The sequence below is a fragment of the Anomaloglossus baeobatrachus genome, chromosome 8, assembly GCF_048569485.1.
Source record: "Anomaloglossus baeobatrachus isolate aAnoBae1 chromosome 8, aAnoBae1.hap1, whole genome shotgun sequence".
Classification (NCBI taxonomy): Eukaryota; Metazoa; Chordata; class Amphibia; order Anura; family Aromobatidae; genus Anomaloglossus; species Anomaloglossus baeobatrachus.
The window spans coordinates 86,088,730-86,111,698 of record NC_134360.1 but is presented as its reverse complement, the minus strand read 5'-3'; the positions used below and the strand labels follow the sequence as shown (position 1 = coordinate 86,111,698).

The 22,969-nt window shown below is 48.7% G+C and overlaps 1 protein-coding gene across 3 annotated transcripts in view; it reads left to right on the top strand.

The window, feature by feature from the left end:
* XRCC6 (X-ray repair cross complementing 6) overlaps positions 1 to 22,969 on the top strand; it is an 84,622-nt gene that overhangs the window by 21,852 nt on the left and 39,801 nt on the right. For all 3 annotated transcript variants that reach the window (XM_075321865.1, XM_075321864.1, XM_075321866.1), the window contains exons 6-10: positions 3,654 to 3,837; positions 4,733 to 4,919; positions 5,311 to 5,479; positions 17,787 to 17,948; positions 19,522 to 19,651. In XM_075321865.1, the coding sequence (XP_075177980.1) occupies positions 3,654 to 3,837; positions 4,733 to 4,919; positions 5,311 to 5,479; positions 17,787 to 17,948; positions 19,522 to 19,651 (832 nt within the window). The remainder of the gene's footprint in view (positions 1 to 3,653; positions 3,838 to 4,732; positions 4,920 to 5,310; positions 5,480 to 17,786; positions 17,949 to 19,521; positions 19,652 to 22,969) is intronic.

Below are 22,969 nucleotides of genomic sequence, written 5' to 3'. Positions count from 1 at the left end.
GACGTTGACTCAGTCTTTGCATTGTGTGTCTGGGTATGCCATACATAACATGGAGAACAGAAAGAGGAGGAGAGCACTATCTAGGGACTTGAGAACCAAAATTGTTGAAAAATATCATCCATCTCAAGGGGTACAAGTCCATCTCCAGAGATCTTGATGTTCCTTTGTCCACAGTGCGCAACATAATTAAGATCTTTACATCCCATCATACTGTAGCTAATCTCCCTGGATGGGGACAGCAGATAAAAATTGAAGAGTTGCAATGCAGGATAGTCCAGATGATGGATAACCAGCCCCAATTAAGTTCCAAAAAAATTGAAGCTGTCCTGCAGGCTCAGAGTGCATCATTGTCAGCGTGAATTATCTGTGCACATTTGAATGCAATGAAATGAAGCACTATGGCAGGAGACTCAGCAGGACCACACTGCTGACACAGAGACATAAAAAAGCTGGACTTCAATTTGCCAAAATGTACGAGAGTAAGCCAAAATCTTTCTGGGAAAGTGTCTTATGGACGGATGAGATCAAGATAGAGCTTTTTGGTAAAGCACATAATTCTACTGTTTACCAAAAACAGAATGAAGCATACAAAGAAAAGAACACAGTACCTACAGTCAAATATGCTGGTGGCGCAGAGATGTTTTGGGTTTGTTTTGCTGCCTCTGGCACTGGGTGGGTTGACTGTGTGCAAGGCATCATGAAATCTGAAGATTTATAAAAGGCTTTTGGGTCACAATGTAGTGCCCAGTGTCAGAAATCCGGGTTTGCATCATGGGTCTTCCAGCAGGACAATGACCTCAAACACTTCAAGACACCCCCAGAAATGGATGGAAACAAATCACTGGAGAGTTCTGAAGTGGCAGCAATGAGTCCGGATCTAAATCCCATTCACACATCTTAAAAGTGCTGTTGGGAGAAGACTCCTTCAAATATGAGACCTGGAGCAGTTTACAAAAGAAGAGTCCGAGATTCCAGGTGAGATGAGTAATAAGCTTGTGGATGGTTATAGGAAGCGATTGCAGATATTTATTGCAAAGGGCGTGCAACCAAATATTAAGTTGAAGGTGCCAACAATTTTGACTAGTCCATTTTAGGGGTTTTATGTGACATGATCTCTAATTTGCCTTTTTCTCTTTTTTGTATAGTTCAAAAACACACAAAGGAAATAAACGTGTATAACAAAATATGTGTAATTGCCATCATTTTCTGGGATAAATACTTCATTTTCTAGAACATTTTCAAGGGTGCCAACACTTTTGGCAATGGCCGTGGCTGAGCCTGCTGGCAGAAGATTGGTGAAAGGGGACAGCTATATTTTTTAACAGCCTTTAATATACAAAAAAAACAACAAACACTTGCAAGTGTAAGTTTGAAAATGATATATAATGTAGAGCATGCTATAGAGCAGGAGAAGTTGGGAAGATGGATACATCGTTTTTGTGGCAAAATATTCAGCATTAGGTCTCGCTCACATGAGGACATATATTATACCAGTGCAATGGAAGAAAACCTCACATTGCCTTCTGACCAATGTTAGTCAATAAGGCAGAGCTGATCTGCTATTTTTTTTACTTGCCTGCTGTGAGTAGATGTGTTAATCGGATGAGACTCGCCGATGCAAGTCAATGGGTACGAGAAATAAAACGGATGCCATACAGACCATTAACACTGATAGTGTGATGACTGTCACAAGGTGGCGCTAGACAATTCAGTAAACGTAGAGGTAGTCACACAGGCCAAGATCAAACCAGGAGGACACAACAGTACATGGAGGGCAGACAGAGACGAGGTCAAGATACAAGCCGAAGGTCAGGGTTCCTGGAGAGTACGTATAGACTACAGGGAGCAGGCGGGGATGTGGTCAGGAGGAAGTCCAAGGTCAGAAGCCAGGAAGTCACAACAGAAACAGGGGGGAGGACAGGCAGAGATGGGTAAACAGCAGTCCGGAGTCGAGAGACCAAGATCTGAGCACTGAGCACCATGTGAGCCAACAGCACGACTGTAACCAGAAAGTACGACTCACGGTGTCCTGAGCTAACATGCTCTCTAATGGAGCAGAGCAATCACATTAAACGAGAAGCATCTGTGAGAGCACCTCCCAGGAGCAGTGTGAAGCCCAGGGCTGTGAAACAATCAGCAGAGCATTCATCCTGCAAAACGCTCTGCACCATAAGCAACATATACCGGCTCTGCAGGAGAGCATAAGGCTATGTGTGCACGTGTGCGCTCTGCACCACACCTAAAAGGTGCGCTTCAGAGTGCAGCTGAAAAGCTCTGTTCTGAAGCGCATGGTGCCGGCGAGAACGTGCGCTCTGCCTGCAGCTCCTGCCATAGACAGAGCAGGGGCTGCCGGCAAAGCTCACGGAAGAAGTGACATGTCACTTCTTAGAACGCAGCGATTCGGGCAGCAGCTGAAGCGCTGCGCTCTAAGACGCCACGTGCGCACGGCCCCTGCATAATCTTCATAGACTGTGCAGGGGACGCAGGACGCATGCAGTTAGGCTGCCCTACAAAGTGCAGCGTAACTGCATGAATTACGCACACGTGCGCACATAGCCTAACAGATACTGCTGTTCTGCATAATGGAATCATGACAGATCGCTCCGTCCTTTTGACTGATGAGCCCAGCAGGGAGCAAGTATTCCATTTGTAAAGTACAATGACTCGGACCATTCATTACTAGATATAGATAACAGTTCTTCAGATCAGTTCAATTATCAAGATTGAGTCACAGAAGATTAAAGTGCGATTATTGACCGCCAGGATAAAGCCTCTTTCTGACTAAAGGCCCAGTCACACACAACGACTTACCAGCGATCCCGAAAACGATGCGACCTGATAGGGATCGCAGGTAAGTCGCTGGTAAGTCACTGGTGAGATGTCACACAGTCAGATCTTACCAGCGATGCAGGAACAATACAGGTCACAGTAGCGACCTGTATAACAATCTCAGCAGTCACTGTGACCCTGTCACACAGTGTCAGATATATCTATGTGTCCTGCCCAGCAGGACGTCGCCTTTGAAGAAAATGACCTGGACCATTCAGCAACGACTAGAGAACCTACAGCAGGGGCCTGATCGCTGGTAGATGTCACACATAACGAGATCGCTAACGGGATCGCTACTGCCCTCACCAAAACCGTGACTGAGCAGCGATCTCACTAGCGATCTCGTTATGTGTGACAGTACCTTATGGCTAGAATGTGTTTCCATACAGAAGGAATATATTTTGTGCCACTAGATCATATTTTGATGTATTTGGTGCCAGGCGATCAGTTGCAGAGCAGAACAGCACCGCTCAGTCATCTGTATAATCTCTGCAGTGGGGTCCGGCAGATCCACCCCTATTTATTTGTATCCAGCTGCAGACCCTATACTACAGTAGACACAGTTATGGTGTTCCGCTCCGCAGTGGATCACATGCATCTGGCAATGGATACAGCTGATTAGCGGGGTACCAGGGATCGCTCCGACACCAATCTGATATTGATAACATATCCTATGAATAGGCAAACTATATAAATGTGCTTAATATTTTGTGACAAAGTGGATCAGGGATACACACAAGGCTAATGCACTGGGCTATGAGGCTGAAATCCATAGACATCACTGATTTGTTGGCTGAACTTGACAGACGTTGGGTTATTTTCAGGGATTTTCTTGGATCTGATGCATCTTGAAAAAGAAGGTGGCTTTGACGTGTCTCTATTCTATCGTGATATTGTGAATATTGATGATGATGAAGACCTCGGTGTGCAATTTAAAGCTTCCAGAAAGATGGATGACCTCCTGAGAAAAGTGCGGGCCAAGGAAAATAAGAAGAGATCTTTATGCAGGTAGGGGACCAACAGTTACATCCTTCACACCTTCTTGCAAATGTACGTAGTCATACCTCCTGATGGGAGTGCGGTCCCTCATCAGGATTTATACATACGTCTCAGGGATGGTCCGGGCACAAACAGTACGTACCATAGTGGTCTGTATAAGCTCGCACTGGGACTGGAGCATGCTCCATCCTAGCAGTTTAACCTCTCATATGCTGCTGTCAAATATCAACCATGGCATTTGAGGCGATTGACAGAAAGCGTGTTTTCTCTATCAGACTGCAATCGTGGGATGCTGATGGGTAAGTGGACGTTTAACAATGGCCCCAGGGTCTTGCAGTGTATGATAAATATCCCCTTATGCTAATGGATATTATGAATAATGTGTTCCAGTCCCGTGTTCTGGTGTTTGTGTATGTTAACCATTTGCGTGAACATATATGTGCTCGGGTACGCTCGGTGCCAGCCCAGTGCGAGCCGCTTGCGGTCTCTGAATGCCTTGTGCACTATGATCAGATTTAGTAGTATACACTCAAAAAAAATAAAAAAATGTGTAAAAAGCCCACCCTCCTCCAGAAGTGATCTGATTATGGCTGGCTGTATGTGGGTGGAGACTCAAACTGCCCAATCAGTGACTTCCATTGGGCTTCAGGTCCAGTCCGGGTCCATAACCAAACTTTATCTAAAGTCCGGCTGAAGCTCACCGAACCGAATTTTAATGGGTCCACTCCTCTCTACTTACAAATACTCAGGTAAAAAACTCACCAAATCCTCATCAGTTGCCCCTAGCCTTAGTGCAACAGTGTATTTTAAAAAAATTACCAGATCTTAAAGGGAAACCTGTGAAATCTTTTGATGTGTTCAGTTTTTAATTCTTTCTTCCTATGACTTGTTCTTCTTAATGCAGAATTCCTCTGAAGTTGAATGATGACCTCTATCTTACCGTGGGAGTGTATAACATGGTCCAAAAAGCTATAAAACCAGCTCCTGTAAGGCTGTATCGTGACAGCAATGAGCCTGTAAAAACCAAGACAAGAACGTTCAACAGCGAGACCGGTTCTCTCCTGCTTCCCAGTGATACAAAGAAAGCTCAGGTATCCAGGGCGGTGGTCAACTCTGAGGCTGATCTGCGTGCCCGATGCTTGATTAGTGCTAGAGATGAGTGAATACCCAGGACCCTGGTCAGTGACGGGGTCAGCTGGATGGGAGCGATGTGGACTGCCTTCTGTGTCGGCATACCTGGCTGCTCTTTTGACTAGTTGGCTTGGTGCGATATTGTGTACGTGTGTCATGCCACAACGATGACGTCACATCAGGCCAGCTAATCAAAAGAGGAGATGGGGATGCCGTCACGTAGGAGGTGGGATGCAGAACTCTTGTCCATCAGCTGCGAAATACTGATCCGCTGGTCCAGGGTCCTGAGACTCATTTTGCTCATCTCTAATTTGTACACAGATAAGCTCATTCATTTTTTTATTTTGTCAGATTTATGGGAATCGGCAGATTGTGCTTGAGAAGGAAGAGACTGAGCAGCTGAAGAGGTTTGATGATCCTAGCCTTGTGTTGATAGGTTTTAAACCAATCAGCTTACTAAAGAAACACCATTTTATCCGACCTGCCCAATTTGTTTATCCAGAGGAGTCCCTCGTCAGTGGTAAGTGCTGTTTGGACTGAATATTAAAGGGGATCCTCATGTTAATAAATTACTTTAGTAAGAAGATGGCATGAAAATATCTAAGTTGTCAGCTGACTTATTTTTTTTATCTGCTGTCATTGTCCTGTGAGAACTTCTATCTTACAATGGGTACAGCTTGTTTCCATGGAGCTCAGCCACCAGTAATTACATTCCAGGAGAGGCGCTAACTCCTAACACCTCAGTCAATTCTACCCATCCCATTTATTTCTATAGAGCTGTTATCTTCCTCCCCTCCTCTCTCAGCTCCTGACAATGCTATTATCATTCCTGCATATTCACATTCCCATCTTACCCCTAGTCCTTCCCACCTGTAGTTTCCAGAACAGGTCTCCTAATCATGGCTGCCGCTTTCCTGAATTGTGTTCTAAAGGTCCAGTCACACTAAACAACTTACCAGCGATCCCAACAACGATAGGGATCGCTGGTAAGTTGCTAGGAGGTTGCTGGTGAGATGTCACACAGTGACGCTCCAGCGATCCCACCAGCAACCTGACCTGGCAGGGATCGCTGGAGCGTTGCTACACGAGTTGCTGGTGAGCTCACCAGCAACCAGTGACCAGCCCTCAGCCAGCAGCGCCGCGTGGAAGATGCTGCGCTTGGTAACTAAGGTAAATATCGGGTAACCAACCCGATATTTACCTTGGTTACCAGCGCACGCAGCTACACGTGCAGAGAGCAGGGAGCAGCGCACTCCGCTTAGCGCTGGCTCCTTGCTCTCCTAGTTACAGCACACATCGGGTTAATTACCCGATGTGTGCTGCAACTAAATGTGCACAGAGCAGGGAGCAGCGCACAATGCTTAGCGCTGGCTCCCTGCTCTCCTAGCTACAGCACACATCGGGTTAATTAACCCGATGTGTCCTGCAGCTATGTGTGCCCAGAGCAGGAGCCGGCACTGACAGTGAGAGCGGCGGAGGCTGGTAACAAAGGTAAATATGGGGTAACCAAGGACAGGGCTTCTTGGTTACCCGATGCTTACTGTGGTTACCAGCCTCCGCAGAAGCCGGCTCCTGCTGCCTGCACATTTAGTTGTTACTGTCTCGCTGTCACACACAGCGATCTGTGCTTCACAGTGGGACAGCAACAACTAAAAAATGGCCCAGGACATTCAGCAACAACCAACGACCTCACAGCAGGGGCCAGGTTGTTGCTGGATGTCACACACAGCAACATCACTAGCAACATCGCTGCTACGTCACAAAAGTTGTTCGTTAGCAGCGATGTTGCTAGCGATGTTGCTTAGTGTGACGGGGCCTTTAGTTAAAGGCCTGGCTATCTCTATATCTAAATATTGTGATAATAGTAAACGCAGAACAAACACTGATAAATCATTAGTTAATGTGTTGTAGCATGATAAAGCTACTCACCTTAGCTGTCAATCAAGGAGGAGTGCCTGCCCCCAAGCAACCAGGAAGTAAGGAGACTGCAGAGCTCTGAGCTGCTCAAGAGATTACTCGGCAATACCGGTTTCTTTTTAATGACTTGCCACATCACTCACTGCTATTGCCACAGCATTCCACCAATTTTGTCCACTATATGTACTTTCATGCCTTACAGTATTTCTCTTTGCCTTAGCTGTCATTCTGCCTTGTTGTCTATAGGAAAACATCTTTACTCTGTTGCTTGTGTCTGTATACATCCCATAGTGTCTATCTGATTCAATTCTTGGTAACCATATAATACAGAATGAAGCAATGTGACTGTCCCTCCTGCCACCGGCACTGCAGAATGACCTGGTGTGCCAGACATTGTGCATCATTGCTTTAATCCAGTAATGCACATGGAAAGCTCTGCTAAACCATCAATACTCACAGGCGGTGACAGCATGGGGCTTATTAACAGACTACTCTCCTTGGCTTTCATGGCCTGAAGGGCAGCAGTGGAGTTTCAAGTCCTTTCCAGCTTTTCTTGTGTATTATCTGAATATTGCACAATATCAGAAGAAATTCTGCCATGATCATGTAGCTGATGCATCTGTTTTAGGCAATGTCTGTCCTTATATATTTCTTTAATTGCACCAATTATATGCATGCAGAACTAGTCTTTTTGGTGAATTTTATATATATATATATATATATATATATATATATATATATATATATATATACAATTATTAGCAATGTCAATACAATATGTAGACAAAAACAATTACATAAATATCAAGCACAAAGATTACTCAAATACAGTCACATATCACATATTAAATCCATTTATGGTTATAATATTAGCATGTCAATTAACATGTAGGGCAAGGTATATAGATATTTACAGTGCCTACAAGTAGTCTTCAACCCCCTGCAGATTTAGCAGGTTTGATAAGATGCAAATAAGTTAGAGCCTGCAAACTTCAAACAAGAGCATGATTTATTAACAGATGCACAAATCTTACAAACCAACAAGTTATGTTGCTCAGTTAAATTTTCAACATAAAAGTGTGGGTCAATTATTATTCAACCCCTAGGTTTAATATTTTGTGGAATAATCCTTGTTTGCAATTACAGCTAATAATCGTCTTTTATAAGACCTGATCAGGCCGGCACAGGTCTCTGGAGTTATCTTGGCCCACTCCTCCATGCAGATCTTCTCCAAGTTATCTAGGTTCTTTGGGTGTCTCATGTGGACTTTAATCTTGAGCTCCTTCCACAAGTTTTCAATTGGGTTAAGGTCAGGAGACTGACTAGGCCACTGCAACACCTTGATTTTTTCCCTCTTGAACCAGGCCTTGGTTTTCTTGGCTGTGTGCTATGGGTCGTTGTCTTGTTGGAAGATGAAATGACGACCCCTCTTAAGATCCTTGATGGAGGAGCGGAGGTTCTTGGCCAAAATCTCCAGGTAGGCCATGCTATCCATCTTCCCATGGATGCGGACCAGATGGCCAGGCCCCTTGGCTGAGAAACAGCCCCACAGCATGATGCTGCCACCACCATGCTTGACTGTAGGGATGGTATTCTTGGGGTCGTATGCAGTGCCATCCAGTCTCCAAACGTCACGTGTGTGGTTGGCACCAAAGATCTCGATCTTGGTCTCATCAGACCAGAGAACCTTGAACCAGTCTGTCTCAGAGTCCTCCAAGTGATCATGAGCAAACTGTAGACGAGCCTTGACATGACGCTTTGAAAGTAAAGGTACCTTACGGGCTCGTCTGTAACGGAGACCATTGCGGTGGAGTACGTTACTTATGGTATTGACTGAAACCAATGTCCCCACTGCCATGAGATCTTCCCGGAGCTCCTTCCTTGTTGTCCTTGGGTTAGCCTTGACTCTTCGGACAAGCCTGGCCTCGGCACGGGTGGAAACTTTCAAAGGCTGTCCAGGCCGTGGAAGGCTAACAGTAGTTCCATAAGCCTTCCACTTCCGGATGATGCTCCCAACAGTGGAGACAGGTAGACCCAACTCCTTGGAAAGGATTTTGTACCCCTTGCCAGCCTTGTGACCCTCCACGATCTTGTCTCTGATGGCCTTGGAATGCTCCTTTGTCTTTCCCATGTTGACCAAGTATGAGTGCTGTTCACAAGTTTGGGGAGGGTCTTAATTAGTCAGAAAAGGCTGGAAAAAGAGATAATTAATCCAAACATGTGAAGCTCATTGTTCTTTGTGCCTGAAATACGTCTTAATACTTTAGGGGAACCAAACAGAATTCTTGTGGTTTGAGGGGTTGAATAATAAATGACCCTCTGAATAAACTTTTCACAATTTAAAATAAATAAATAAAAAAAGAAATAACATTCTTTCTTTATCGTTCCTATGGGAGACCCAGACCATGGGTGTATAGCTACTGCCTCCGGAGGACACACAAAGTTACTACACTCAAAACGTGTAGCTCCTCCCTCCCAGTATATACACCCCCTGCTAGCCAGTCCTAGCCAGTTTTTTGCTTTGTGTCAGGAGAGATCACACACACACATGCATCCTTTTTTGATTTTCATTTTTTCTACAGATTTGGAAGAAAAGCGGGTCCACTGGACCCCCGGCATGTCCCTTCACACCTCCCTGGCGGCGGTGCTGTTAAGGTTGATTCAGGGCAAGAGCCCTTCATGCCGCGCTCCTTCACCATCCCATGCTGGGGCTCTGGCTTGAAGTGGGAGCCAACACGGTTCTCACTGCTTTGCAGGAGACCGGCCTCCATCCGCAGCCCTTTGACAGGACCCTGCTGGACGGAGCACTGGACCCCCACCCCACCAGGGACTGGACCCTGCATCTCAAAGCTAAGTATAGAGACGTTATTCAGAGGGTCCTTCTGCAATGTGGGGCACTTTATTAGGGGGACAGTGTTTGACTTTGATAATGCTGCTTGTACTGTGTTTCCGGCCGGTTCCACTGTTTTTTTCTGTGTACCGCGCCGATGATGCCTGATTTTCGGCCGCATGTTTAACTCTAGGCCCCAGCTTCGGCCGCGGCCTAGTTTCGTCTCGTTCCCCTGCATGTCAGTCATGCAGGGGGACGCTGCAGCACCGCCCGCCGGCCGCTCTGCACAGGGGAGGACACTTCTTGTTGAGGAGATGATTCCCTCCCCTGTACATTTCTTAGCCCTCCGATTCCCGCTCCTGGGTTAACCCCCGCCCTCCCCCCTCACTCTAGCGCCATTTTCTCAGCGTTCTTAGTACGCTGATCGGCGCTGGCTGCTCTGCAGTGCAGAGGGAGTGAATACCTGGCTGGGGGTCCAGGCTTGGAACCTGGGGGGGCACTCACAGCGGCCTGACAAATCACAACCTCTGGTTGTGCACTTTTATATACTATCAGGGCATCGTGAAGGAGTTAATTCTTTATTATAGAACCTCCTCCTCAGCAGCATGTCTCACTAGGAGCAGAGCTCCAAGGCTGTACACTACATGTTCTGCATGTAAGCTCATATTGCCTGAACCGGCACAGACCCATACTGTCATGGTTCTTAGGTGGTGGTGCCTCAGCCTGGAGTCTCCCCAGGCTGAACCCCTGTCTTGTGTTTTCTACACATTCTAGACAGAGCCCCCCACCTCTGCAGCAGGTCTCACAGAGCGAGGCTGCAGGCTGTTTTTTATTATCCACTGCTGGTAGTCTCATACGGCTGTACCGAGCTCATAACAGCTGTGGCCCCTCAGCTTGGAGCCTCATGCATGGTCCCTCCAGCTGCTCCGGGTTCGGTGGCTGACCCCTGGGGGAATCTCTTTTTCCAGGGGTCGGCTGTCCCGGCATCCCCTGAGCATGCAACCCCCTTCTCAGGGCGTTTTCTGCTTGCTCAGCAAAGCTCACAGACCCCGTCCTCCTGACAGGGAGACGCAGGGTCCCCTGTCCTCCCCGTCCCGCAGCTCCGATACGAGCTGACCCACTGGACGAGGAGGATGTCTCTATCAGGGGCTCGGACGCTGCTTTACGTACTTTGATCCGTCCGTAGATGACGAGGATGCGATTGATTAGATTGCGTCCATTATATTGGACCTCCATCCGCCTGTATCAGGGGAGTATTCCCCGCTGGCAAAAAGGCATCACTATACCTTTAACAAGACGAGGAGTGTGTTCCTTAACCACTCCAGTTTTCAACCCGCTGCGTCCAAGCCCGCAGCCTGTCCTGCAGATCCCACAGCGGGGTTCTGCTGCCTGTCTCCCCCTCCCATCAGAGGTGGTCAAGGAGTGTACTCATTCGCCAAGCGTGGCCATTCCGGTGTCCAGACTTTCAGCCTGGATAGTTGTATCAGTGGCTGACGGCACCTCTATAAGGATCCCACGGTACATTAACTTTGTACTGGACCTCAATCCGCCGGAGTTACCTTATCTAGGTGAACACAACGTGTGTTCCTTAACCACGCAGTTGTCAGGCCCCTGTAACCAGCCCAGGGTCCGCTCTGACAGTCGCTTCCCAGGAAGCGTGATTCTGAGGACTGGGTTTCCCCCATCCACCAATGATGGTCAAGAGGTGGGCTCATTCACCTCAGGTGGCTCAGCCCGGACCGTTATGTCAGTGGCTGATGGCTCCTCAGAGGAGATGCATTTCCTCACAGGGACTCTATGCCCAAGACGGTTGCCTGAACTTCCAGACTTCAGTCTTTCCATCCTCTGCCAAGTCTGCCATGCTGGACACCGCACAGCGGTGGTTTTGGCTACTTTCCTCGCTATCCGCAGGTGTGGCTTCGGCAATGGAAGGCAGATGCCTCTATAGAGGTTCCTTGCTGGGCTCCCCTTTGGTGGGACCAGTCTCTTCGGAACCAACTAGATGAAATTTAGGAAGCTCTCGGCGACGAGAGTTCTTCCTTGCCACAAACCTAAACCAGGGCAGGAATCAGTTGAGGTTTCGGTGGTTTCCGTTCCTCCTTCTGATCGTCCTCTAGCTCGGCCTTAGTTCATAGAACCAAATGGCTTGAAGCTGCGTCTTCAGAAGACCGCAGGAGACTCGGAGTCAGCTTCCTCCGAGCTATCTGGCCACGCCAACCACCTCCTTGGTCGGTGGCAGGCTCTCTCCACTTGGCGACGTATGGTTCTACCACGTCTCCGTTCAGTGGGGGCGAGTTTATATCTCCCATGGCTACAGGATGGAATTCTGTCCACCCGCCAAACAGATTTTTTCTGTCAACTCCTCCCGGCTCCAAGGCCGCCGCCTTCTCACAGGCCGTGGCATTTCTTGCAGGCCAACGGAGTAATTGTTCCGGTTCCCGACTGGGAACGGTTCTGAGATTTTTGCTTAAATCTATTTCTAGTCCCCGAAGAGGGCGGTGCCTTCCGACCTGGATCTTTAGCTTTTCAAGCATGGTCAGGTGTGGCGTTTTCACATGGAGTCTCGGTCTTGTTCCGTGTGTTTTTCACCGGATCAATCAAGAACCCAAGGAGATTCCCTAGCAGCCATCGGCATCAGGGATGCCTTTCGGCAAGGATCAATCGCAGTTTCACACCAGCGTTGACTACGTTTTGCCATCGGAGTGGTCCAATTCGTGGCTCTTCCCTTTGGGTTAGCCACGGCCCCTCGAGTATTCTCCTTGGGGCTGCTGTGATTAGGGTCCTGCACCCCTAGGGGTTGGCAGTGATCGTTTGCCCTGGACGGTTTTCTTCTCGGGGTTTCATCCAGCGCAGACTCTTAGTAGAATACTTCGCTTACTCTCGCCACTCTAATCTATTCGGGTGGCTTGTCAATTCGAGACTCTGTCGGCACTTGTGAAGCTGCTCTTAGTCGATCAGTAGTCCCTCCGGGTCGACGTCGTTCTATCAGACACCAAATAAGGTGCTGGTCAGACGGTGGCGTCAATGGAAGCGATGCCTTGCCCAGTTTCTCCTGCGTCCTCTGAGACTGGAGGGTTTCCGCTGTACACGCGACCTCCCTCCTTCTCGGAGTGGTGGCTTCGCCACTGACCAGGGGCTCCTTGCAGTGGTGGTTTCGGCCACTCTGTCTCAGGGATGCTCCTTCCTAGCCCCGTCCCGGGTGATCCTCACCAGGGTGCTGGTCTTTCCGCCTTGGGAGCAGTATATCTCCACCGTGGAGCGCAGGGCGCTTGGACTCTGTCCGATTCAGCCCTCTGGTTCAATGTGCTGGAAATCAGAGCTGTATTTCTAGCTCTCTAAGCCTTCACCATCTGTTGGCGGCTAGGCACATTCGAGCCAGTCGGACAACGTGACAGCGTTTTCCTACATCAACTTCCAGGGCGGGACATTCAGCCGTCTGGCAATCTTGGCGGCTCATCATTCTTCAGTGGACAAGGGACTCCTAGTCCACCATATCCGCAGCCCACATCCTAGATGTGAAAACTGAGAGGCAGACTATTTCAGCTGTCCAACCGTGGTCCATTGCGGTAGGCACACTGGTTCATGTTTGATCCCAGCTTCGTCTCTACCTCTTGCCCAGAGTCCTGCGCAAGATCAGTTAAGGGGGCCGTCGGGTCATTCTCATTCTCCAGACTGACCCAGGCAGGCTTGGTACCCTAACCTGCTCCTTCTGTCCGTTGGATTGCCATGGCATCTTCCGGACCGTTCAGACCTTTTCTCAAAAGGGTCCGTTTTTTCCGTCAGAATTCTGGATTCTCAGATTGACGGCGTAGATCTTGAGTCCTGGATCTTGGCGACTTCTGGTATCCTTCCTGAAGTCATCTCCGCTATGACTCGAGCTTCAAAGTGTCCTTTGACCTTTTTAGCCTTGCCGACCCTCCTGTCTCTTTCACAGTCCAGTTTACAGCTAGGACTATCCCTCATAAGGGACAGGTCTCGGCTCTGTCAGTATGTGCCAGCGGCGTATCGTCCGGCTGGCTCCGGTGCGCTCCTTTCAGGGCGCATCTCACATTATTCCGCCTTTCCTGCGGCCTATGGAGCCCTGGGACCTTAATCCGGTCCTCCCGGTTCCCGGAAACCCCCCTTTGTGCCTCTTAGGGAGGTTTCTTTGTTTCATCTTTCACAGAAAGTAGTCTTCTAGTGGCTATAATTTCCCGCCAGAGAGTTCTAGCTGTACTCTCTCGGAGTCACCCCCTTCTTGGCCTTTTGCATCAAGACAAGGTGGTCTCCGTCCGACTCCGGACTTTTTTCCCTGAGGTGGTTACTGCTTCCACCTTATCCGGGGCAATTTTCCTGCCTTCCTTTTGTCCGGCTCCTGTTCATCGTTTGAGAAAGCGTTGCATATCCTGGATCTGGTGCGGGCGCTCCGGATCTATGTGTCTTGCACCGCCGTTATTAGGCAGTGCACCTCTCTCTGGTGCTGACCGCTAGTCAGCGTAGCGGTCTCTTGGCATCTAAGCCGACCCTGGGTCGTTGGCTTAGGTCGGCCATTTCCGAGGCCCAACAAGTGTACTCAAGTGCCTTCCCCGCCGGGGATCAGAGCACATTTGATCAGACCTGTCGGTGCCTTTTGGGCTTTCAGGCTCCAGGCTACGGCTCAGTAGGTCTGTCAGACTGCAGCTCGAATTAGTCTGCATACTTTTTTCGAAGCTCTATCCAAGCCATGCTTATGCTTTGGCAGACGCGGGCTTAGGCAGACGCATCTTTCAGGCGTCTGTCGCCCATTTGTGAAGTTAGGTTTTGCCTGCTTCTCAGTTGTCTGTTTATTCCCACCCATGGACTGCTTTGGAACGTCCCATGGTCTGGGTCTCCCATAGGAACGATAAAGAAAAAGAGAATTTTGTTTACTTACCGTAAATTCTTTTTCTTATAGTTCCGTCATGGGAGACCCAGCACCCTCCCTATTGCCTGTTGGCAGGTTTCTTGTTCCGGTGTCTTCACCGGCTGTTATTGTTGTAGACAGAGGTTCCGGTTCTTCCGGTTTTTACTTTGTCTCTTCTTGTGGGTGGATGTCCTCCTTCAGCTTTTGCACTAAACTGGCTAGGACTGGCTAGCAGGGGGTGTATATACTGGGAGGGAGGAGCTACACGTTTTGAGTGTAGTAACTTTGTGTGTCCTCCGGAGGCAGTAGCTATACACCCATGGTCTGGGTCTCCCATGACGGAACTATAAGAAAAAGAATTTACGGTAAGTAAACAAAATTCTCTTTTTTTTGCTGCAGTGCATTTCACACTTCCAGGCTGATCTACAGTCCAAATGTCACAATGCCAAGGTAATTCCGAATGTGTGTAAACCTGCTAAATCTGCAGGGGGTTGAATACTACTTGTATATATAAGAGCTAAGTAAGAACTTTTTTTATTAATCAATTTCTAGTATCTGTTATGTTAGAAGTGACTTATAACATATTAATGTTTTTCATGTATACTGCTCAAATCTTACATAAAGTAGCTCCAGTAGCCTTGTTTTTTGCCTGGATTTGTCTTGTAGACTAATGGAAAAGGTGGTCGAGTAAGCACAGGCGCAGGCTTGTTTTTAAAGGGAATCTGTCAGCAGGTTTTTGCTATGTAATCTGATTCCAGTGATGTCACTTACTGGGCTGCTTGGTGCAGTTTTTTTAAATCCTTGATTTCTCTGTTTAGCTCATAGCGCTTTATATACATCAGCATCACTGTCCACCATTGGGTCTCACAATTTAAATTCCCTATCAGTATGTCTTGGAAATCGTGTAAAGCCACATATATCGTGAAAACCCACGCAAACATGGAGAGAACATCAGAATGTAAAGCTGTGTATAACCCGCCCACATCACTAATTGGCAGCTTCCTGTTTACACTGCTACCAAGCTGCCAATCAGTGTTGGGGGCGGGGTTACACTGATTAGTCAGTCTGCCATGCATAGACAGGCAGTGATAATCTCTTGCTGATAACACTGATGTACATGGGCTAATAAGTGACATATCGCTGTAATCATTGCCGCTGCCCATATGACATGCTTCTCTCAGATTAAATAACAAAAACTTGCTGACAGATTCCCTTTAAGAGTGTTTTCTGTGCATAGGCAAGAAGTTGCCAATCAGTGGTGTTGGTCGGTTTATACAGGGCTCAACATTTAGAGAACTGGTAACTCTGTAGCAGAGAAAACAGGGATGTTACCAAAACTGCATAAATAGTGCGCTGGAGGGTGGGGTGGGGATTCTATGTGTGCATTAGCCCACCCTTGAAGTGATCCCGGGGCACAGATGGGTTGTCATGATGGTTTGGGGTGTGCTGAAGACCCCCACGCCTGTCATGATGTTATGCCTGTGACAGCCAGCAGACACCCCCCGTCCCCCCAAAAAAAGAAACCTCACTCACCAGACCCCAAACAGTTACAATTGGTAAGTGGCAATTGTGGATGGGCTCTCATACACAGATCTGCATCGCTGTCAGGTCCCTCACCATTCCAGCTGCATTGCACTGCAGTTCTCACAAACAGATCGGTTGATATTATCACTCCGCGCGAGTGATACTGATGCAGTCACCAGGGGGAGCCAACCTCTGTAGAACGCAGAGAGACCTGACAGTGACACAGATCTGTATATGAGAGCCCACTCACTTGCCAACTCTTAATTGTTTGGGATCTGGTAAGTGCCATTCTTTTAGGGGGTGTCTGCTTTCTTTTGGGGGTAAACTTAGCAGTACATATAGAATAATAAATTTAAGCAGGTAATTTAATTTTTTGTAAATATGTCATGTACCCACTGTGGAGACACGGGGCTCAGTGGGTGCTCTCGTCCGCTGGCCCAGCCGCCTTTAGAAAGGCAGCATGGCTCAGGGCTCATCCCAACTGAACGCCTGACCTCCTTAACCGTGGGCGGAACACTACTCAGACAACACAGGGTGAGGGAATCACAATATTAAGACTTTATTGGATCCCCAAACAATTAACGGCACATAACACATAACCAACAAAACACACAAATGTAACAGGCAACAGTTTCTCACCCTTCCGCTGGCTCACCAGGGATTAGAATGTCCGTGTCTCAGAGCTTCCAGGGCTATTTACTCCAACCCAGCAGCACCCCACTTTAGGCGGGCACCCACCGAGAAAGGAATAACGCCAGATTTAGGAAGTTGGCTGAGGACTGCAAAGTCTGTAGTCAGATGACTGGATTGTCCCAAGCTGGATTCCTTCCTTAGGTTGTCCTTGGTATCACAGCCGAATCCTTGCATTCAATGCTGAAGTCCATATAGTGTTATAATCCAGGTTATGGCTTGCCAATCGGATCCGCAGGTCCTAGATTGGTAGCATGTAGCAAAAGACTCACTGGGCAATGGTCAGTCCTCCTTCTTATACCCCTGAGCTCTCCATTCAGACCATTTGGGGGTCTTCACGATTGGTGGATAAGACTATGCTCTTATTGGCTGAATTTCAAGCTGCATGGATAATGTTCATTTAAATGATGTGGATAGAAAGACTGAGAATATCTACATGCAGTCTGGAATGCACAGACTAGACAATGGCTACTAAGGTAATTTACATTAGATTAGCAATACACAACTACATTACAATGATTACTCCGAAGGGTCTGGTCCCAAACAATAGTTTAGCAAACATGAGTTAACACACAGAAGAATAATACGTCTGGCTGAATTTTAACAAAACTTTAACCCATGCTAGGCACTGAGTGTCCATGTCGTCACACCCACCACTATAGGACTGGTTCTGCACCATAGCAGATCAGATAAAAAAATGTGCATCTGAGCCAGTAATAGGAGTAATAGAAAATGCTGATGTTCCAGAACGTGATGACAGGTTTAGATCTGAATAACTGTTGATTTTTTTTTGTTCAAAAATAAATGTGGATTGTTGTTCATGGGAAAATATAAGACTTTTCCTGAAAATAAGCCCCTGCGCATCTTTCAGAGCAAAAAATAATGTAAGACCCTGTGTTATTTTTGGGGAAACACGGTCGTAGTAGGGTCAGAACTGATGAAGTGAGTAGTCTACACTGCTGTGATAGTCGTGTACTAACCTGTACATGGATTCCTTCTCTTTAGGAAGCAGCACATTATTTCAGGCTCTGCTCATTAAATGTCTGGAGCGACAAGTCATGGCCATTTGCAGGTACACCCCCCGCAGAAATACACCACCTCGTTTTGTTGCATTGGTCCCACAGGAAGAGAAGCTGGATGATGAAAATGTACCACTCAAACCACCCGGTGAGCACGTTATGTACAGATTTGTATGGTTTACCAGAGGAGACGAGAATGAAATGAATATTATTAATTCTTTATAAAAAGGGGGTTATTCATTCATCGTGTCCAATGCAAGCATTAAAGGGGGTGTCCACCTTATGTGCCCCGCCGATCTCAAGAATGGGGCTCTGAATGGAGTGGAGATTGAGCATGCTGCAGAGCCCTGTTCTCGGGGGGAGTCTCCACCGCTGCTGAGGAGATCAGGTCTCACTATGTCCAAGGGCAGAGACCTGTGATCACCTGTAGCAGCGCTGTAAACCCCCAGAATAGCCTACTGTCCAGCTATGGTCCCTGGCCGTATCAGCCAAGTACAGTTTCTCTGCAATGTCGGAGCATTTCAGAAAATAATATACTGGCTCCAATCGTGCAGTTAGGCTGCCCATGGGTTGGGCAGAATGAGTCGCCTGACAAGTTCCCTTTAAGGGATTTTTCTATCTGTTGCCATCTAATTCAAAGCTCAGGAGTGTTAGTAGCAGCCGGACCCCCGCTGATCAGAGCGTCATTGCTGATACGTAGTGATGAGTGAGCACTACCATGCTCGGATGTTCGGTACTCGTAACTAGTGATGAGCGAGCACTACCATGCTCTGGTGTCCAGTACTCTTAACTAGTGATGAGCGGGCACTACCATGCTCAGGTGCTCAGTACTTGTAACTAGTGATGAGCGGGCACTACCATGCTCGGGTGCTCAGTACTCGTAACTAGTGATGAGCGGGCACTACCATGCTCAGGGGGCTCAGTACTCGTAACTAGTGATGAGCGGACACTACCATGCTCAGGTGCCCTGTACTCATAACTAGTGATGAGCGGGCACTACCATGCTTGGGTGCTCAGTACTTGTAACTAGTGATGAGCGGGCACTACCATGCTCGGGTGATGAGCGGGCACTACCATGCTCGGGTGCGTAACTAGTGATGAGCGGGCACTACCATGCTTGGGTGCTCAGTACTCGTAACCAGTGATGAGCGGGCACTACCATGCTCGGGTGCTCAGTACTCGTAACTAGTGAGGAGTGGGCACTACCATGCTCGGGTGCTCAGTACTCGTAACTAGTGATGAGCGGGCACTACCATGCTCGGGTGCTCAGTACTCGTAACTAGTGATGAGCGGGCACTACCATGCTCAGGTGCTCAGTACTCGTAACCAGTGATGAGTGGGCACTACCATGCTCAGATGCTCAGTACTCTAGTGATGAGTGGGCACTACCATGCTTTGATGCTCAGTACTCTAGTGATGAGTGGGCACTACCATGCTCAGATGCTCAGTACTCATAACGAGCAGTCAGATGCTCAGACGAGTTTGACTCGTGTACCAAGTATAATAGAAGTCAATGGGGGACTTGAGCATTTTCCTGAAGATCTTGTAGCATCATGCTTCAGTTCCCCTTTGGCTTCCATTATACTCGGTACACAAGTCAAGCCCGTCCAAGCATCCAACTTCCCGTTACGAGTACCGAGCACCCCCGAGTATGGTAGTGCTCGCTCATCACTATAGATAAGAAATAACAATATGCTTTCACTTGTTTTTTTTGGATTTAGGTTTCAATCTAATTTTCATCCCATTTGCTGATGATATTCGTAAAGTTAACCACCACGAGATCATTCCGGCCAACGAAGAACAAGTGGATAAGATGAAAGAAATTGTCCACAAGCTGAGATTTAAGTACAGGTATGTGGGGAGGATTTACGGTATACGGATAGGGTCCTATTGTGCGGCTGCCGTGTGTGGATGAAGACCCCTGTCACCAGTGGGAAGGGGGGGGGCGCGCAACTTTGCAGGTAAAACCTCAGTTTTCCCACACACGTTGGGCTCAGCAGTGACATGCGGCCGTGCTCCATAAGACACTACCCTAACTGTATTAAGAGGAGGAAAAATACAAAGTGGTTTTCAGGAGAAACCTGTCAGAAGCCTGTGGAGTTCTACTTTCTGAAGGACTCCACTGGACGTTCATCCTTCCCAGTAAGATAAAAGCTGCTGCTCCGTCCAGACGAAGTGGCTCCAACCCTAGATTAGCTATATAGATCAATAGTGAAATATTCAATAAAAAACATGGCTCCTTCAGTATGACAGGCACAACTTGTATCCTCATAAAGTGGTGCGTGATTGCCACTAGGGACGTTTTCCACTGGAACGCTGGGGTGTTTTAGAGAAAATATACAGTTAATAGTCACTCGGGGACTATGTGTCTTGGCTGACTAGTCCAAGGCTGGCCTCTGGCTGGCTTCTCCCTGCACCGATCCTTTTGACATACGGGTCTCTCTTAACTACCTTGGATTAGTCAGCCAGGACACATAGTCCCCAACCGGCTTTTAAATGGCTGCCGTCACGCACCCAGCTGTGCCTTCATACTGTCTGTGATTTGGGCAGCATGACTTTGATAACGGGTTCCCTTTAAATTGTATGCATTTGTTTAACCTTGAATGGTAGCATAGAATATTATGTAGAATGGAAGCTGAATATACCACCCATATTTCCTGATACAATCTATAGTTGGTTGTATCAAAAAATGAAAGCACCACTCCAGTGTTTATTTCTTTGTCGCTCCATTGGGAGACCCAGACAATTGGGTGTATAGCTTCTGCCTCCGGAGGCCACACAAAGTATTACACTTTAAAAAGTGTAACCCCTCCCCTCTGCCTATACACCCTCCCGTGGATCACGGGCTCCTCAGTTTTTATGCTTTGTGTGGAAGGAGGCACACATCCACTCATGCATTCTCATATTAGTTATGTCGGTTGGAAGAAAAGAGGGCCCCCACGGGGCCCCCGGCATGTTCCCTTCTCACCCCACTATGTCGGCGGTGTTGTTAAGGTTGAGGTACCCATTGCGGGTACAAAGGCCGGAGCCTCATGCTGTCTCCTTCACCATCCCTTAGCGGCTCTGGGAGAAGTGGGATCCTGAACGGTCATCCAGTTGCTGGGACCGTGCTCCCTCCGCAGCCCCTGTGGGAATCTGCCGGACCGGAGTCTATTCAACCTCAGGGACCGGGCCCTGCAACTCTAAGGTACTCTGTGTCCCCATTGGGGAATGTGCAGGAGCGCACCTTCCTCCCGGACGCTGCGGCAGCTGCTGGATTGTGAAGACCGGCGGACTTCCGCGCCGACCGTGCCTGCTTGTCGGGCGCGGTCTCAAATTTAGTCCCCGGCTTCATCGCGGCCTAGTCGCAAAAATCCCGCCCCCGGGCCTGCCTGTCAGGGGTAAGGGCGGGACTGCCGACCTGACGTCGGATGTGAGGGCTGTAGCATCCTGCATGTTTCCTCCCCCCTCACTGATCACTGTGGGGACCCCAGATTCCCGCACTTTCCTGGCACCGCCCACGGCTCCACTCCTCCCCTGAGATCTCCGGCAGCCATTTTTTGGGCATTCTGCCGGTGGAGGATTCTCAGGAACAGCTCTGCAGCTCCAGGGGACCTAAAGCTGGGAATCTGGAGGCACACACTCCGCTTGTTAGTGGTCGGTAAGCCACACCGGTCACCCAGTGCTGGTCCCCCCTAGGGTGCCGGAATAGATACGTATTTATATATATATTTCTGTTCGGTCGGGCTGTATACCCTGTTTTTGCCCATATACCCTCAGTGATCATTCTCCTAGGAGACAACAGCATGTCGTCCACAAGGAGCAAAGCTGTTAAGGCACAGGGTTTTTTTGCGGCCTGTACCTCTTGTGGGGCTATGTTACCTGCGGGTTCCACCTACCCTCACTGTGAGCAATGCTCGACCCCTGTTTCACTTGCGCAGCCGGAGCCTCGGTCACTAGTGGACCCCTCGGCTCATGTAGACCCCCCTGCTCCCCCTGTCCAGGTGCCAGGGACAGAGTTCTCCTCTTTTGCTGAGAAACTCTCTGAGTCACTTTCACAATCCATGGCTCAGTCTATGGACAAATGGTCTGCCAAGCTGCTAGAAGCTTTGCAGTCCAGACCGGTCCTTACACAGGCCCTGGCCCCTGTTGGATCGTCCCCTCCAGGCCCCTCTCGGTCCGAGCCGCAGCGCGCTCCCAGGTTGGGCCCTAGGTCCCACGCGGAGGACTCCTGCCAGGACCACAGTCCTAGACGGGCTAAGCGGGCTCGCTGGGAATCTTCCCCGACTTCTTCACGCTGCTCGGGTTCCCAGCTTGAGGACTCTCTGGAGGACGAGGCGGACGTCGCAGCTCAGGGTTCTGACCCTGACGTCGCCCTTAACCTTGATACACCTGAGGGGGACGCATTAGTGAATGATCTTATCTCGTCCATCAACCAGGTGTTGGATCTCTCTCCCCCGCCTCCTACTGTGGAGGAGTCGGCGTCTCAGCAGGAGAAACACCAGTTTCGGTTCCCCAAACGTACACGTAGTGCGTTCTTCGATCACTCTAACTTCAGAGACGCTATCCAGAAGCCCAGAACGGTTCCGGACAAGCGCTTTACTAAGCGCCTCACTGACACGCGTTACCCCTTCCCCGCTGAAGTCGTTAAGGGGTGGGCTCAATGTCCCAAGGTGGATCCTCCAGTCTCTAGATTGGCGGCTAGATCTGTGGTATCGGTGGCAGATGGCTCATCGCTAAAGGATGCCACTGACAGGCAGATAGAGCTCCTGGTGAAGTCCATCTATGAGGCCACGGGCGCGTCTTTTGCCCCGGCCTTTGCAGCCGTGTGGGCACTCCAAGCTATCTCGGCTTGTCTGACTGAGATTAATGCTGTCACACGTAATTCTGCTCCGCAAGTTGCGTCTTTGACTTCTCAAGCGTCAGCTTTTTCTTCCTACGCCATGAACGCAGTCCTAGACTCGGCTAGCCGTACAGCTGTGGCATCCGCTAACTCTGTGGCAGTCCGCAGGGCCATGTGGCTGCGCGAATGGAAGGCAGACTCGGCCTCCAAGAGGTTCTTAACCGGTTTGCCGTTTGCTGGCGAACGCTTGTTTGGCGAACGACTGGATGAGATTATTAAGGAATCCAAGGGAAAGGACTCAATCTTACCCCAGTCCAGACCTAAGAGACCTCAACAACGGAAAATAC